Source organism: Trichosurus vulpecula, chromosome 8 (assembly GCF_011100635.1).
Source record: "Trichosurus vulpecula isolate mTriVul1 chromosome 8, mTriVul1.pri, whole genome shotgun sequence".
NCBI classification, from domain to species: Eukaryota; Metazoa; Chordata; class Mammalia; order Diprotodontia; family Phalangeridae; genus Trichosurus; species Trichosurus vulpecula.
The window spans coordinates 142560260-142573934 of record NC_050580.1 but is presented as its reverse complement, the minus strand read 5'-3'; the positions used below and the strand labels follow the sequence as shown (position 1 = coordinate 142573934).

General features: G+C 37.4%; 1 protein-coding gene across 2 annotated transcripts in view; it reads left to right on the top strand.

The window, feature by feature from the left end:
* The window catches only part of OTUD7A (OTU deubiquitinase 7A), a 453848-nt gene that overhangs the window by 384053 nt on the left and 56120 nt on the right, over positions 1-13675 (top strand). For both annotated transcript variants that reach the window (XM_036734698.1, XM_036734697.1), the window contains one exon: positions 11-123. In XM_036734698.1, the coding sequence (XP_036590593.1) occupies positions 11-123 (113 nt within the window). The remainder of the gene's footprint in view (positions 1-10; positions 124-13675) is intronic.

Genomic DNA, 13675 nt, shown 5'->3' with positions numbered 1-13675 from the left:
TTTTCCTTAGTCAGGGTTAGTTTATACTGAAGAAGAGTGGGAACGAGAGTGGAATGAGCTCTTGAAGCTGGCATCCAGCGAACCTCGAACTCATTTCAGCAAAAACGGAGGCACCGGTGGTGGGTAAGTTACTCTCTTCTAGTGTGTTATGATAACATTGTTTAGTGGTTAGAATGCATTTTCTAAAGCCAGGGATATACAGAACAATGCCTACTTGCAATTTGTTCTAGTCTATTTAATTATCTTAATGTCATAGCATTCTATATTCTGCCTCTGTGTGTGTATATACGTAGGATTGCATGCACATGAATTCATGGTTTTCTTGACTACCGCAAAATGTGTCATGTCAATACCAGTCCCCTAAAGTCACCTAGACTTCCTAACAATCCACAAAGCCCACATCCAGGGTTAATGCTGGAGCACCAAGTCATGATATAGATGAGGGTTACTAAAGTCCACCTTCTCTCCAGTCCCAAAGCCCAGCCATGGAGTTGTTGCTGAAACCTGCGGGGAGACAGGGAAATGTCTCATCCTGGTCGTGTAGAACTCCTCCATTCTAAATAGCCAAGAAGAGCCTGGAAAAAATGATAGTGAGAAGGAACATATGGGTAGAGAAGAAAGAGTAGGTTGGCAACTTGCCAGATGTTTAGAAGAGCCTTTTGCCCATTCTCAACATGTTTATTGCAAAGACATTGGCATATAGTGCTCATGAATCATCTCTCCCTCTCCTACTCTTCATCTGATGTCTGACAAGGAAAAACAATATACAACCAACAGAGAAAGGCAAAGAGAAAATGGGTACAGCTAAGTTGCAGACCTGGAGGGTGGCAAGATGATGATTTACTACTCTAGTTTTCCTTAATGGAGCTTCTTTGGGGGGAACTTTTAATACTGGATTCCTTTATTTTATAGAGAGCATTTACTTAGTTTTAAGATTAAAGTAAAGTAAAACTAAGAACTCAAAAGAATTAAGCCCCTAAACTAGCAATAATAATGTGAACCACAGTAGTAAAGAGGTGATTTAAAAAAAAAAAAAGAAAAAGAAAGAAGGGTCTTTTGGGGGTTGGAGAGGGAATACATTCCAGGGCAGTTTGAGCATTATATACTGCTTGGAATTATGTACTGTTGGTCCTTGGAGTAGTGTACCCAGAGTCATGTGATATTATCCCCTTGAAGCAGGAACATAACAGCTTCTTCTCTAGAGGGTAAAGTGAGAAGATATGGGTAAAGCATGAAAAGCACACCATCAATCAAGAGCTTTCTGGATAGGCTAGGGATGTCCCAGATGTATGACCCAGATGTATGAAATTTGTCCATAGTGTCTGGCTATGTTAATTCCAAATCAGGATCCTATTCAAAAGGACAAGACACCCTTCTCTTTTCTTTTTTTAAACCGAGCAGAAACAGAATGTTCTGAGACCCAGGGGGAAAATCATGGCCAACCACTCTGCTTAAGGAAATAGGAACTAATTAGGATAGTTTAAAAAGCTGTGAGCCCTCTGATCTGATTGCTAAGTAGAATTCTTTTAGACGCCTTATTTAATTCATGAAACCTTATTTTTGTTATTTTTTAAAGTAGCCTTTTCCTTTGTAAATAAACAAGTACCCAGAGAAAAGTATGGAGTATGTGGGTAGGGGGCAAAGTGAGGAAGGAATGGCTGCTTGCCAGAAACAAGGCACCTACATATGGTTTGTGGGGTTCAGGGCCACAGTCAAAGTAGTTCAGAATATTGAACATTAATTGGTTTTGTTGTGGTTTGAGCATTTTGCAATCATGTCCAACTCTTCATGACCCCATTTGGGGTTTTCTTGACAAAGATACTGGAGTCGTTTGACATTTCCTTCTCAGGCTCATTTTACAGATGAGGAAACTGAAGCAAACAGGATTAAGTGACTTGCTCAGGGTCACGCAAATAGGAAGTATCTGAGGCTGGATTTGAACTCACAAAGATGAGTCTGCCTGACTCCAGGCCCAGCACTCTAACTACTGTGACACCTTTAGTTGGCTCAGCTCTAATAAACCATAGAAAGTGGTTTCCAAGTGGAGCAGAGATTCTTAATTCTTTAATTTTAAATTCTTCTTCATTGTTAATTCTTTTTTGACCTCTTTGGCAGGCTATAGAAACATGATCTCTTATGGCAAGCTATAGATTCTTTCTCAGAATAATATTTTAAATACATAGAATAAAATACACAGGATTACAAAGGAAACCAATTAAATTGAAAGTTATCAAAATATATTTAAAAACACAAATTCATGGACCTCAAATTAGGCGTCTGTCAAAGATACCCTGGTTTCAAAGGTAAAGGTTCCCTAAATTGTTTCTTCCCTGGGAAGCCATGATTTAAGAGCCAATTACCCATCCTCAAGTTTGAAAGTTGTTTGTTACAAAGTGGAGAACCAAGTTAATATTAAATTCATTTTAAAAAAAAATCTAGTTGTATTTTTTTTTCTTCCATACATCTGGCTTTGTAGCTCCCAGACCACAAGCCTCCTAAAACTACTCTTACATTAACTCTTCATTGACATAGGTAGTGGTGAGGTATTTCCCTGTGCTTTTAATATTCCTCTGGGTAAGCAATCAGAGGGTAAAAAGTCTCCAGAGAGCAGACTAAGCTAAACTGCAGTGCTCCAAGCAGGCCTTCAAAGTTTAGGATGCTTGAAAATATTGGCCCATTGATGCTCCTGGGAAACCGTGGCAGACACAGAGCCCATACCATTCCCATTTTATAATATGGAGTGGCAGAGTATCCTGCTCATTAGAAGAATTATACCAGGTACAGAAAGATAAAGGTCTATTTTTGATATTCATTAAAGTTCACAAGTTACTAAAAAGTTTCAGGGTTTTTTGTTTAGTTTCTCAATGTGAGACCAATATAAAGCCTTTAACATTTAGAAAGGATTTCCTAACATTCTGCTGCACATCTATCAAAATACCAATTTATACTCATTTAAAGGAGGGGAAAAGGTTACATGAATCCAATGTACATGATAAATTCCTAGACTGTGTCTTCTTTCTTCACAAATGCATCCTTTTTTGGAGTCTCATTTTCATTGGAGACATGGAGATTAAGGCAGATGAATGATTTCTTCTACCATATATGCCATTTTTCTCTGGGCTTTCTCTCCAAGACTACAGCTCATTCTGGTCACTGGATAAAAAATCTCTGCTCAGCACAAACAGAGAAAGAAGTCTCTGTAACTAATTGGACAATAAAAACAGGCACATGCCTGCGATTTTGGCTCTGCAGGGTGGATGTCTGTGTTCCATTATTGGTCTCACATGTGGCATAATAAAGCAAGATGATGGCTACTTACTGCCACATTTTCATTAACAGAGATTATTCAAGGGAGCTTTTTAGTGTTTGATCTGTTTATTGTATTTTTAATGAACATTTATTTAATTTTAAGTTTAAAAAGAATCACTGTGAAACCAAAAGATCAAATTTGGGTTACATCACTTGGTGAAGATGATGCTTGAAAGCAAGCAGTGTTAAAAAAATGATCCATGAAAGCTGAAGTCCTATTTTTTTTTAAAAATTGCTCACAGAAGCACTTATCATGAGATTTCAAGGTTAACTTATGCTCCAAAACATATCTGTGAAGAATGTGGCAGCATATAATGAGAGTAGTACATCGGAGTGGAAATTGAAAGAACCAGGGTCTCCTGCTGGCTTCATCAATAGCTCACCGTGTGACCTTGGTAAAGTCATTTCCTATCAGTAGGCTTCAGTTCCTCATCTGTAAAATAAAAGAATTGGTTGAGTCTATTTCTAAGGTCCCTTCTAGATCTAACATTCCTTAACTTTCTCTAGTCCAGTTTATTTCTGAGAATGATCAAAACATTCCTGTAATTAACGACATTAATGTTATTGCAGATTTGCATTCTCTGTTGGTCATTTAGACTCTCAAAAAGCTTTCAAAAGGATTCCGTACCAAAGGTTATTTCAAAATATTGGGTTATTTTGTTATTAGGTGAAATGCTTTTTAACGAAGGAAAAAAAGACATCAAAAAGCAGACATTTCCCCCAATAAAGCACTATAAACAATATAGTTACAGAGAGATTAGAGCAAGAACCAGTATTATTTGGCATTTTAATAAATTATCTGGAAGAAGATGTTCTTCAGAAAATCCTTAAATACGTACACAACACTACTTTTGGGGCTCTGCAGTCAACCCAGTAGGGATAAATCTCAGAAAAGTCTTCTGATGTAGTATGAATAGCAGTCAGTCAATCAAATAAGTCACCATGCATTTATTAAGTACCTACTATATTCCAGGAACTCTGATAGGCCCAAGAGATACAGAGACAAAGAATGGAATGCTTTATATTTTTAAAGGGTTTGTGTTCTAGTGGAATAGACAGAAAAGTAGCAGGTAAAGTTCAGTATGAACCAGGTATTTCAGTCATGTCTGACTCTTCATGACCCCATTTGGGATTTTCTTGGCAAAGATACTGGAGTCGTTTGACATTTCCTTCTCTAGCTCATTTTACAGTTGGGGAAACTGAGGCAAACAGGGTTAAGTGACTTACCAGGGTCACATAGGTATTAAATGTCTGAGGTTGGATTTGGATTCAGGAAGATGGGTCTTCCTTACTCTAGACCCAGCACAGTATCCACCATGCCACCTAACAGCCTGTGACCAGGTATAGTTAAAATGTGTTTGGGGTAAAAATAATTCAAACTATAGTTATCAAATGAAAGGCTATCATTTGTGGTCAGTCACTATAGCTAACATAGAAAATATGTGAAAATATCACATGCCATATATTGCTTTACAAACCTTAAAGTACTATATAATGCTGGCTATTATGCTTGCTAGCTCTTAGATTACTCCCAGAAGACATCAGTCCAAAGTACTTCTCCAGTGACCAAAAAAAGCCAAAAAATTTTATTAGAAAAGAAACTGAAAATCAAATGGAAAATCTTTATTAGAAACCATTGGGTGCCAACGAAGGATATTCTGTGCTCATTCTGGTTGCTATATTTCATAAAAGACATAATAGTACGAAAATCCAAAGAAGGACAACTTAGGGGAATGGAGGAACTTCTGACTAAGGGTATGTTAAAATAATGATAATAATAATAATATTTCAATCTGGAAGGACAAAGTAGGGGAGGGTAGGGGGATGCGATTGTCATTTGTAAATTCATAAAATGTATAAGTAGGTTGACCAAATCCTACAACTACAGGATACCCCTTGAAGTTGGAAGACGAAGTTCAAATAAAAGAAAGTACCATTTGACCCAGTGAGTGGAAATGTATGGAATCTCAGTTGAAGGAATAGGCTGAAAAGATGTTGTACTTACATTCAATAAGAATTTAAATAAATTCATGGATTCGTGTCTACGATCTATCCATAACTGAGGGACTTTGCAGGTGTTCCTGGAATCTTCATTTTGGGAAGGGCTTCAGACTGCTCATCCTTGATTCTCCAGACTTAGCCACTGCACCTCCACTACCTTCTAACTCTGTTTCTGTTTGTCCTTTCTCTTATTGGTGGGGTCTTCCTGGAACCTTCACTTTGGTGATGGACCTAGACCAGTTATCGCTCGTTCTCCAAATCTCTGACCCTTTCCCTCCTCCAGCCCCAAGTTCTCAGTTTCTTTTTTATGTATTGTCTTCCACTGTTAGAACGTAAGTTCCATGAAGGCAGGGATTATCATGTGTCACCAGCATAGCATCTGGCACATAGTAAGGGCTTAATAAATTCTTGTTGGATGATTGACTATTAGTTGTGATATGCCTGGTCTTTATGGTGATGGCATTGGGTAGAACTGCAAACCATCCTGCAATACAGGAGTTGGCAAACTATAACCCTGTGGGCCAAATCTGGCCCACCACCTGTTTTTGCAAGGCAGCAAACTACAAATGTTCTTTTTTTAACTTTTTAAAATAAAATTGTATTTAGGGCACAGGAAGCAGGCCAGATTTAGCTGTTGGGCTGTAGTTTGCCTATTCTTGCTGTCATGCAACTGTCAAGAGACCAAAGACTGAGCTGGACAGACTGTCAGTTTGACCCAGTGAGGAAGTTTGTTAGAAACCAAATTTCTTCTTTGATCTGGTCTCTTAATTTCCAACGTGGAAAAATATCAGGAGGAATCAGAGAAAGTGAAGGGTACAGTACATCAAGGAACAACATTTCTTAAAATAAAGGTGACCCAATTGCATTTATATTCAATGTTCAATTACTAATCAGATATTTAATAAAAGAAAAAGGAAATAAAACTGACCACCTCATTGAATGCTTCATCAAATTCTTTGGTTTTTAACATCTTGATGTCAAACTAAGGATTTCTTAACACAGACAGATCAGTATCATTGGTCTCTCTGGTCCTATTTGTACCTAATTCCAGTACTGTGCTTACACCTTTGTTTCTATTATGGCAAATTTTGTTGATTTCTGATATGTTCTGTCCCCAACTGGCATCTCAGTCCTTGGTTTGTCTCTTAATGGGAACAGATGAACTGTTAAGGGAGCCAGATGGTCTGTGGAGGTGAAACTGTAGCAGCTTAACTCCCTTCAATCACAGGCTGACCAATTCGTACTGTCCCAAGGCAGAGCTAAGATAGGATAGTACCGAAGCCTAGGATAAGTTTCTGTCATTGGTTTAAATAAAACTAAGTCAGAAACTTCCATAAACCTGGTCCTGGCCATGAGATGAAGGATAAGCATCCAGAGCAGAGAACAATCTAATCCTGACAAATAATTGTGAATAATATATTTTATGGACTCATTCTTCTTTACTAAATTATAAACACAGTCCAAGAAACCAACAAAGATCTGGGGGGAAAACTGACTGATTTAAAGCATCAGCTTCCAATTTAGTTTATAACACAATAGAAAACAGATTCATTAAACCTCCTAACTTGGCAAAACATGCTTCCTAAAACATCAAAGATACCAGCATCACTTGTGGCATGAGGGGGTGGGGAAGTGGGAGCAGGAGAGGGGAGACATGCAGCAACACAATGAGCTTGCTGGATTTCTCCTGGACTCCTTCTCACCAACTTGTAAAATGAAAATGGGTTCATTTCCTTTGGTGTCAAAATGAGCTGAAACATATGAAGCATCTTCAGAAGAACCTCTGAAACATACACTTGTGAACTTCATCACCTTAGAAATTTGTAGCCTTTGAACTTCATGGGTCTCATTTTTGTTTTGTTTTTCTCGAGTATCAGCTAAGTTTATAAAGTTCCTTTGCTGCCCTTTCCTGAATCTGTGAAGCTGACTACTATTGCCACAGCACATACTGAGGGGGAGTGAAATCCATAACACAGGAAGGAAGCAAAATGAAACAAATAAGAAAATAGTTCTTCCTTCACTCCTCAGTGTACACTAATTAAATGATTCATGCAGCCTCACAAGAGTACCAGGATTGAAATCAGGTAGAACTTCACAAAAGTTCTCCCTTTTCCTTTTCCTTTATTGTAAAGGTGGGTTACAGGGAAAAGGCAAGATAAGGGCTAAGGGGAGAATTCTCAATGCTTTATTTAAAAAAAAAAACTAGTTACTTCAAGAGAATCTGAGTTTTGTCCAGCCTCAGGAATTAGGCACCTTACAAACAAAGAGAATGCTAAGCATATATTCCTAGCATCATAGAATTTTGACCTTCTAAATCATTTAGTCCAATAACCTTATTTGAAAGATTAAGAAAATGAGACCCAGAGATGCAAAGTGACTTGTCCAAAGTGTCACAACTAGAAAGTGCCAGAGCTAGAAAGTTTTTTAAAAAACATTTATATAGCACTTTAAGATTTGCAAAATGATTTATAAATGTTATTTCATTTGACTACAACAGCCCTGAGAGATAGGTCCTATTGTGATAGTAATTTTACAGATGAGGAAACTGAGGCATATGGCAGTTAAATGACTTGACCAAGGTCACATAGTTAAAAATATCTAAGTCTAGATTTGAACTCAGGTCTTCCTCACTCTGGGTCCAACACTCTATCCACTGTGCCACCTAACTACCTCAGATAAAATGACTGGAGAATACATTAAGCCTAAATCCAAGCTATCTTGATTCCTTGTCTACTTCACTTTGCAAGGCACCATAGACATCAGGTAACCTAAAAGAAGTGCAGATGCCTGTAAAAAAAGCACTGGCAGCTAGAGAATTTAAACTCCAAATTATCACATAAACCAAGGAAATTGTCAGCCCCATTAGTACCAAAAGGAATAAAAAGTAAATACTTCTAAAGAATTCTTTTGATATGAAAAAAAATTGTCATCTGGTAGACAAGAGTTTAGAAATACTTTCCCAAAATATCTTCATATCCTCAAAATTCCCCATAATATAATGGCTTTTACTTCACTTCAAATATTTCTGCACCTCTAAAGGATGAAGGGTTTTTATCTGTCAATTGCCAAGTATTTTGCGAGCCCCAACATAGTGCTAGGTGTAGGAGATGTGGGGCTCTTTTAGTAAATAAAAATGTGTTGAATTTATTTTACAGAACTATTTTAAGCAATAAAGTGTTGTGGCTGGCAAATATTACCTGACTTATAGACTCTTTACCCTTTCACAGCCTGAAAAGCCAGATTCATATACACACATCATAAATACATTTTTATTGAAGAAAATTCACAGTTTAGTATAAATATCACAAATGTCTCCCCTCACAGCTCTCTCATTAAGATCATGGAATCATACACCCACCCACCCACCCACCCACACACACACACACACATATGTGTGTGTATGTATGTATATATATATAATGTTAAAAGAATCTCACAGGTCACCCTGTTTGCCCCACCCCCACACTGACACCCACATTTGACAGATGAGGAGAGGTTAAGTGATTATCAAGGTCATTATAGGTCAGAAGTAGCAGAGCCACAGTTCAAATCCAGGCCCCTAAATACAATGATGTATCCTAAATACTAGTCCTTGAAGCAGGTCAGCATCCCTCTTAGCCTGCAATCAATATTCGAGGCTTATCAACATTCATGAGATGACATCAATTTTCCAAGTGTGTGGATTAGCATTCACCAGCCTCTTATGTATTGTTGTTTCATTTTCTTGTGTGATACTGTTGATGCCTGGGGTACATACTATCTTTGTGTCTATTGCCATAAGAACTCAAGAGTGGTTGCTTTGTGTCAGAAGTCCTAGGAAGAAATGACATCAAAAACTTGGAATCTTCACAGGGACTTGAAGTCAAAGAGTAATTGCTGCCATGGGTCACTAAGTCTGGGGACCTGCTGTTTGTTAGGCAGGCAATAGGAATTTATTAAATACCTACTATATGCCAGGCACTGTGGTACTAAGTACTGGAGATACAACGAAAGGCAAAAGACAGTCCCCATTCTCAAGAAACTAAGTCTAATCGGGTAGACAACATGGAAGCAGCAATGTGCAAAAATAAAGTTATATACAACATAAAAAGAAATAATGAATAGAGGGAAGACACTAGAATTAAGAGAGTTTGGGAAAGGAAGTCAGTTTTCTTAAGAGAGATACAACAGGGCTCAATATTACTCAAAGGGTTTAATGGAATTGTATCCTATAATTATTTCCTAAATAAAGGAGCCCATTGTAACTTTGTTTCATGCAGAAACAGCTCTTCATACACCATAATCAAACCCTCCCATAAGATTACAAAATTTCACTATAATGTCCTTATGATATTTATAAAAATTGTTCTGATTGAACTAATTGCCCCAATATTGTTTCACCTAATACTGTCTTCACAGATCTAATTAGAAACATTAAGCAGAGTTATACCTGTTTCTTTCCTTGTAAAAATCACACTCATCCTTATAATCACAAGTTGCATAATCGAAATTAAATTTGTAGCTAAAATTAAAGAAAGCCAATTATGATATAATATAATATTTGAAATAATAAAGACAAATACAAATATTGGATTAAAATTAGTATTGGAGGTGAGGTCAGAAAGGTTTACCATGATGGAGTTCAAGTTCTGCTTACTATCTGTTTGACCTTGGAAACGTTCTTTCTCTTCTCTGACCCTCAGTTTCTTTGTCAGTAAAATGAGATGGCTGGACCAGTTGACCTCTAAAGTCCTTTCCATCTCAACCACCAATGAAAGAATATAGATGTATGGAAACAAAATACATAGAAACAAAACAAATGCATAAAAAGAGCAGCGCAAACAGCATTGAGAATGCAACATCTTCATCATCTTCATACCACAACATAGAGGATAACTGATTTGAAATGAGGAAAAAAGTCATATTCTCCCTTCACTAAATATTGAACTCCGTTTCCCCAACTTCACAAGCTGAAGAGAGAAAGTGGGACTGAAAGCTTTGACTTTAATATTACAGTAGTGACGATTACAGTTACTTACTCAATCCTTGCCACCACTCCTCAGGAAGTTTCTTTTAGTATGGGGCCATATTTTCTATTTTTCTTATCAGACTGCAGGCAGTGGTTCAGGCAAGAGACATTCTGAGTCTCAGCCCTTATAAATGGTAGTCTGAATCTACATTGTTCTCCAAATACAGCTGCTCTGTGAACGTGTAGACAAATCTTTTCATTTTATGCACGTGGCATTGCCAGATGTTTTTCTTTTTCTTGGAGAGCACTTTGTACCTCTCATGGGCAGTTGCTATGTAATGTTTTGTGTTATAGTTATTTGTGGACCTGTAGATTGCATGTTTCTGGAGGCCGGGGACAATGTTTCATTCGTTCTTGCATTTTTCCCCTAACACCTATCCCAGTGTTTCACACTATGTGCCTAATAAATGTCTCTTGTATTTTTTTTTAAATTCAGACTCATGAAGTACATATGTATATATGCATATATACATATGTGTGTGTGTGTTGAATTGTCGATTATTTAAGAACTATTTATTCATTTCTTCTTATCATTTTCCCTAATAGCTACAAATATGACTGTGGAGTATTTGTGTATTTCATCATTCTAGACTAGTCATCATGATTTTCTCCTTCTTTCTTCTTCTCATCATCTTCCTCTTCTCTTCCTCCTCCTCTTATTCTTCTTCCTTCCTCCTTCCTTCCTCTCTCCCTCACTCCCTTCTTTCCTTCCATCCTCCCTCCCTCTTTCCTTCCATCCTCCCTCCCTCTTTCCTTCCTTTCCTTTCTCCCTCCTTTCCTTCCTTCCTCCCTCCTTTCCTTCCTTCCTCCTTCCTTTCCTTCCTTCCTTCCTTCTTCTCTCCCTCTTTTCTTCCCTCCTTCCTTTCTTCCTTCCTTCCTTCCTTCCTCTCTCCCTCCCTCACTCTCTTCTTTCCTTCCATCCTCCCTCCCTCTTTCTTTCCTTTCCTTCCTCTCTCCTTTCCTTCCTTCCTCCCTTCCTCTCTCCCTCCCCCTCCCCCTCTCTCCCTCTCCTTTTCCTTCTTCTCCAGCATTTATATAGCAGCTACTATATGCCATACACTATTACTAGGTGCTTTATAAATATTATCTCATCTAATCCTCACAATAGCCATGTGAGGTAGGTGCTATTATTATCCTCACTTTACAATTGGGGAAATTGAAGCACAGGTTAATTGATTTGCCAAAGGTCACACAGCTGCTCCCTAGCTGCCTAATTGTAAATTGATTGAACATTGTTTATTTTTTGTTTCATTAGATTTTTTTAGATTTTGTTTATTTTATTTTTAATTTATGAAATAAAACAAGCATTTCCGTAAAATAGAAAAAAAGATGATTGTACATGAAACTGCAAATCTATTATGTATAATTTGCTTGTTCCTTTTAAATATATAATAAAGTCATCATATAACTTTCTGTTTTTTCCCTTTGTTTCTTCCCTCTCCTCCCACCCCAGAGATGGCTACTACCATTAGACACAAATATGTGTATGTGTATATATACATATATACTCACATATCTATGTAAAACCATTCTGTACATACTTCTATTTGTCAGTTTTCTCTGAATACAGATAGCATCTTCCTTCATCTTAATGCTTTTTTGTGAGAAGAAACATTTTGTCTAAATCAATACCATGGGATGGTAATAAATAGTTGGTTTGGAGATCTAACAAGTAGGACTTACTGTGTTTTGAACCCAAGCTGCTACATTTTTTCTAGACTTCCTAGATCAAAATAGTCTGTTTTCCTCCATGTAGTACTAATGTGTAGGTAACTCTAATGTTGCTCTGAATTGAATTTAGAGTGGACAAGTTAACAAAAAAAAAGAAATTGTATGTATACATACACACAGATATATAACAATCATGCAAATGTGAGAAGTGTATGCCTTACAAAGTCATTATTAATTAGCTTCTATATTATACACCATTAATGTTGAATGAATATGCTATTGATTTGTTGAAGGTTGTGCTAGATGTTAAAGGACAGATAACAGATGAATGGCTCAAGGCTTTCACTGGAATTTAAAAGAATATTAAGAGTCAGGAGCAGACCTCTAGCGCACTGAGTGGATCCTTTATAGAAGTTCACAGAAAGACATCATGTTATAGTGGGGGAAAAAAGACTAGATTTCGAGTTACAGAATCTGGTTTCAAATCACACCTTTTCTGCTTGTTGACCGTGGACAGGTCATTTTCCCTTTCTTGCTCTCAGTTCTTTTAGCTATAAATTTAAGGCATTGGGCCAGACAACATCTGGACTTCCTTCCAAACTGGAATCTATAATACCATATAACATATGCAAGAGTCATGTGAGATGATAGAGTATAGACAGGTTGCCATGCATCTTGGTTGAAGGAAGACCCTCACCAATAAAATCACTAGTCTAGCAGAGCACTGAAACTTATTCAGAGTTTGCAATGATTTTTACACCTGAGTGTAGAACATATTTACCCTTAAAAAAAAGAAGAACCTTAGGGAACCTAAAGAGAAGCTAGACCACCCCCACCCCCAACCTCACCCTGAGATGTAATTGAATAAGTAAATTCTTGCCCAAGACAGAGATTTGTGCTTGGTTGCAAGATAGGGAATTGTCGTTGGAAATCTTTAGTGGGCATTTTTCTATTCTGTGCCTTTGGAGGATGTGCCTCCTGCCTCTATCTACATAGCAAAGAAAAGTTTCAATAGCCTTTCATTAAGAGTTAGGGGCAAACTAGTAAAGGTTTGGAAATAACAAGGAAAGAAAGTGATAGTTCCATTCAGAACAAGACAGATGCTAAAGAGCCCAAGGAATTCTACTGACAGACCAAAAAGAAAGAAAGAAAGAAAATACTCAGATTACAAAACTTTCAGGTATGTTTTCTATAAACAAAGATGAATTCATTTGAATTTGAATTTTGGTTATGGATTATATAACATTAAGAAGCATATTCATTTGATTCCTGAATTTAGAGCTTCAAGAGATGACCTAATTGATAAATATTGATGGATTTTAATAATAAGTGGGCAGCTAGGTGGCGTAGTGGATAGAGTGCTGGGCCTGGAGTCAGGAAGACTTCTCTTTGTGAGTTCAAATCTAGCTTCAGATACTTACTAGCTGTGGGACCCTGGACAAGTAACTTAACCTTATTTGCCTCAGTTTCCTCAACTGTAAAATGAACTGGAGAAGGAAATGGCAAACCACTTTAGTATCTCTACCAAAAAAACCCCAAATGGGGTCACAAAGAGTCAGACACAACTGACAATTAATAACAGGTCCCATTTATACAGTGCATTAAGGTTTTCACAACCCTGAAAGGTAGGTATGTAGAGGTAGCTATAAGTATCCCCATTTTACAGATGAGAAAACTGAATCAGCA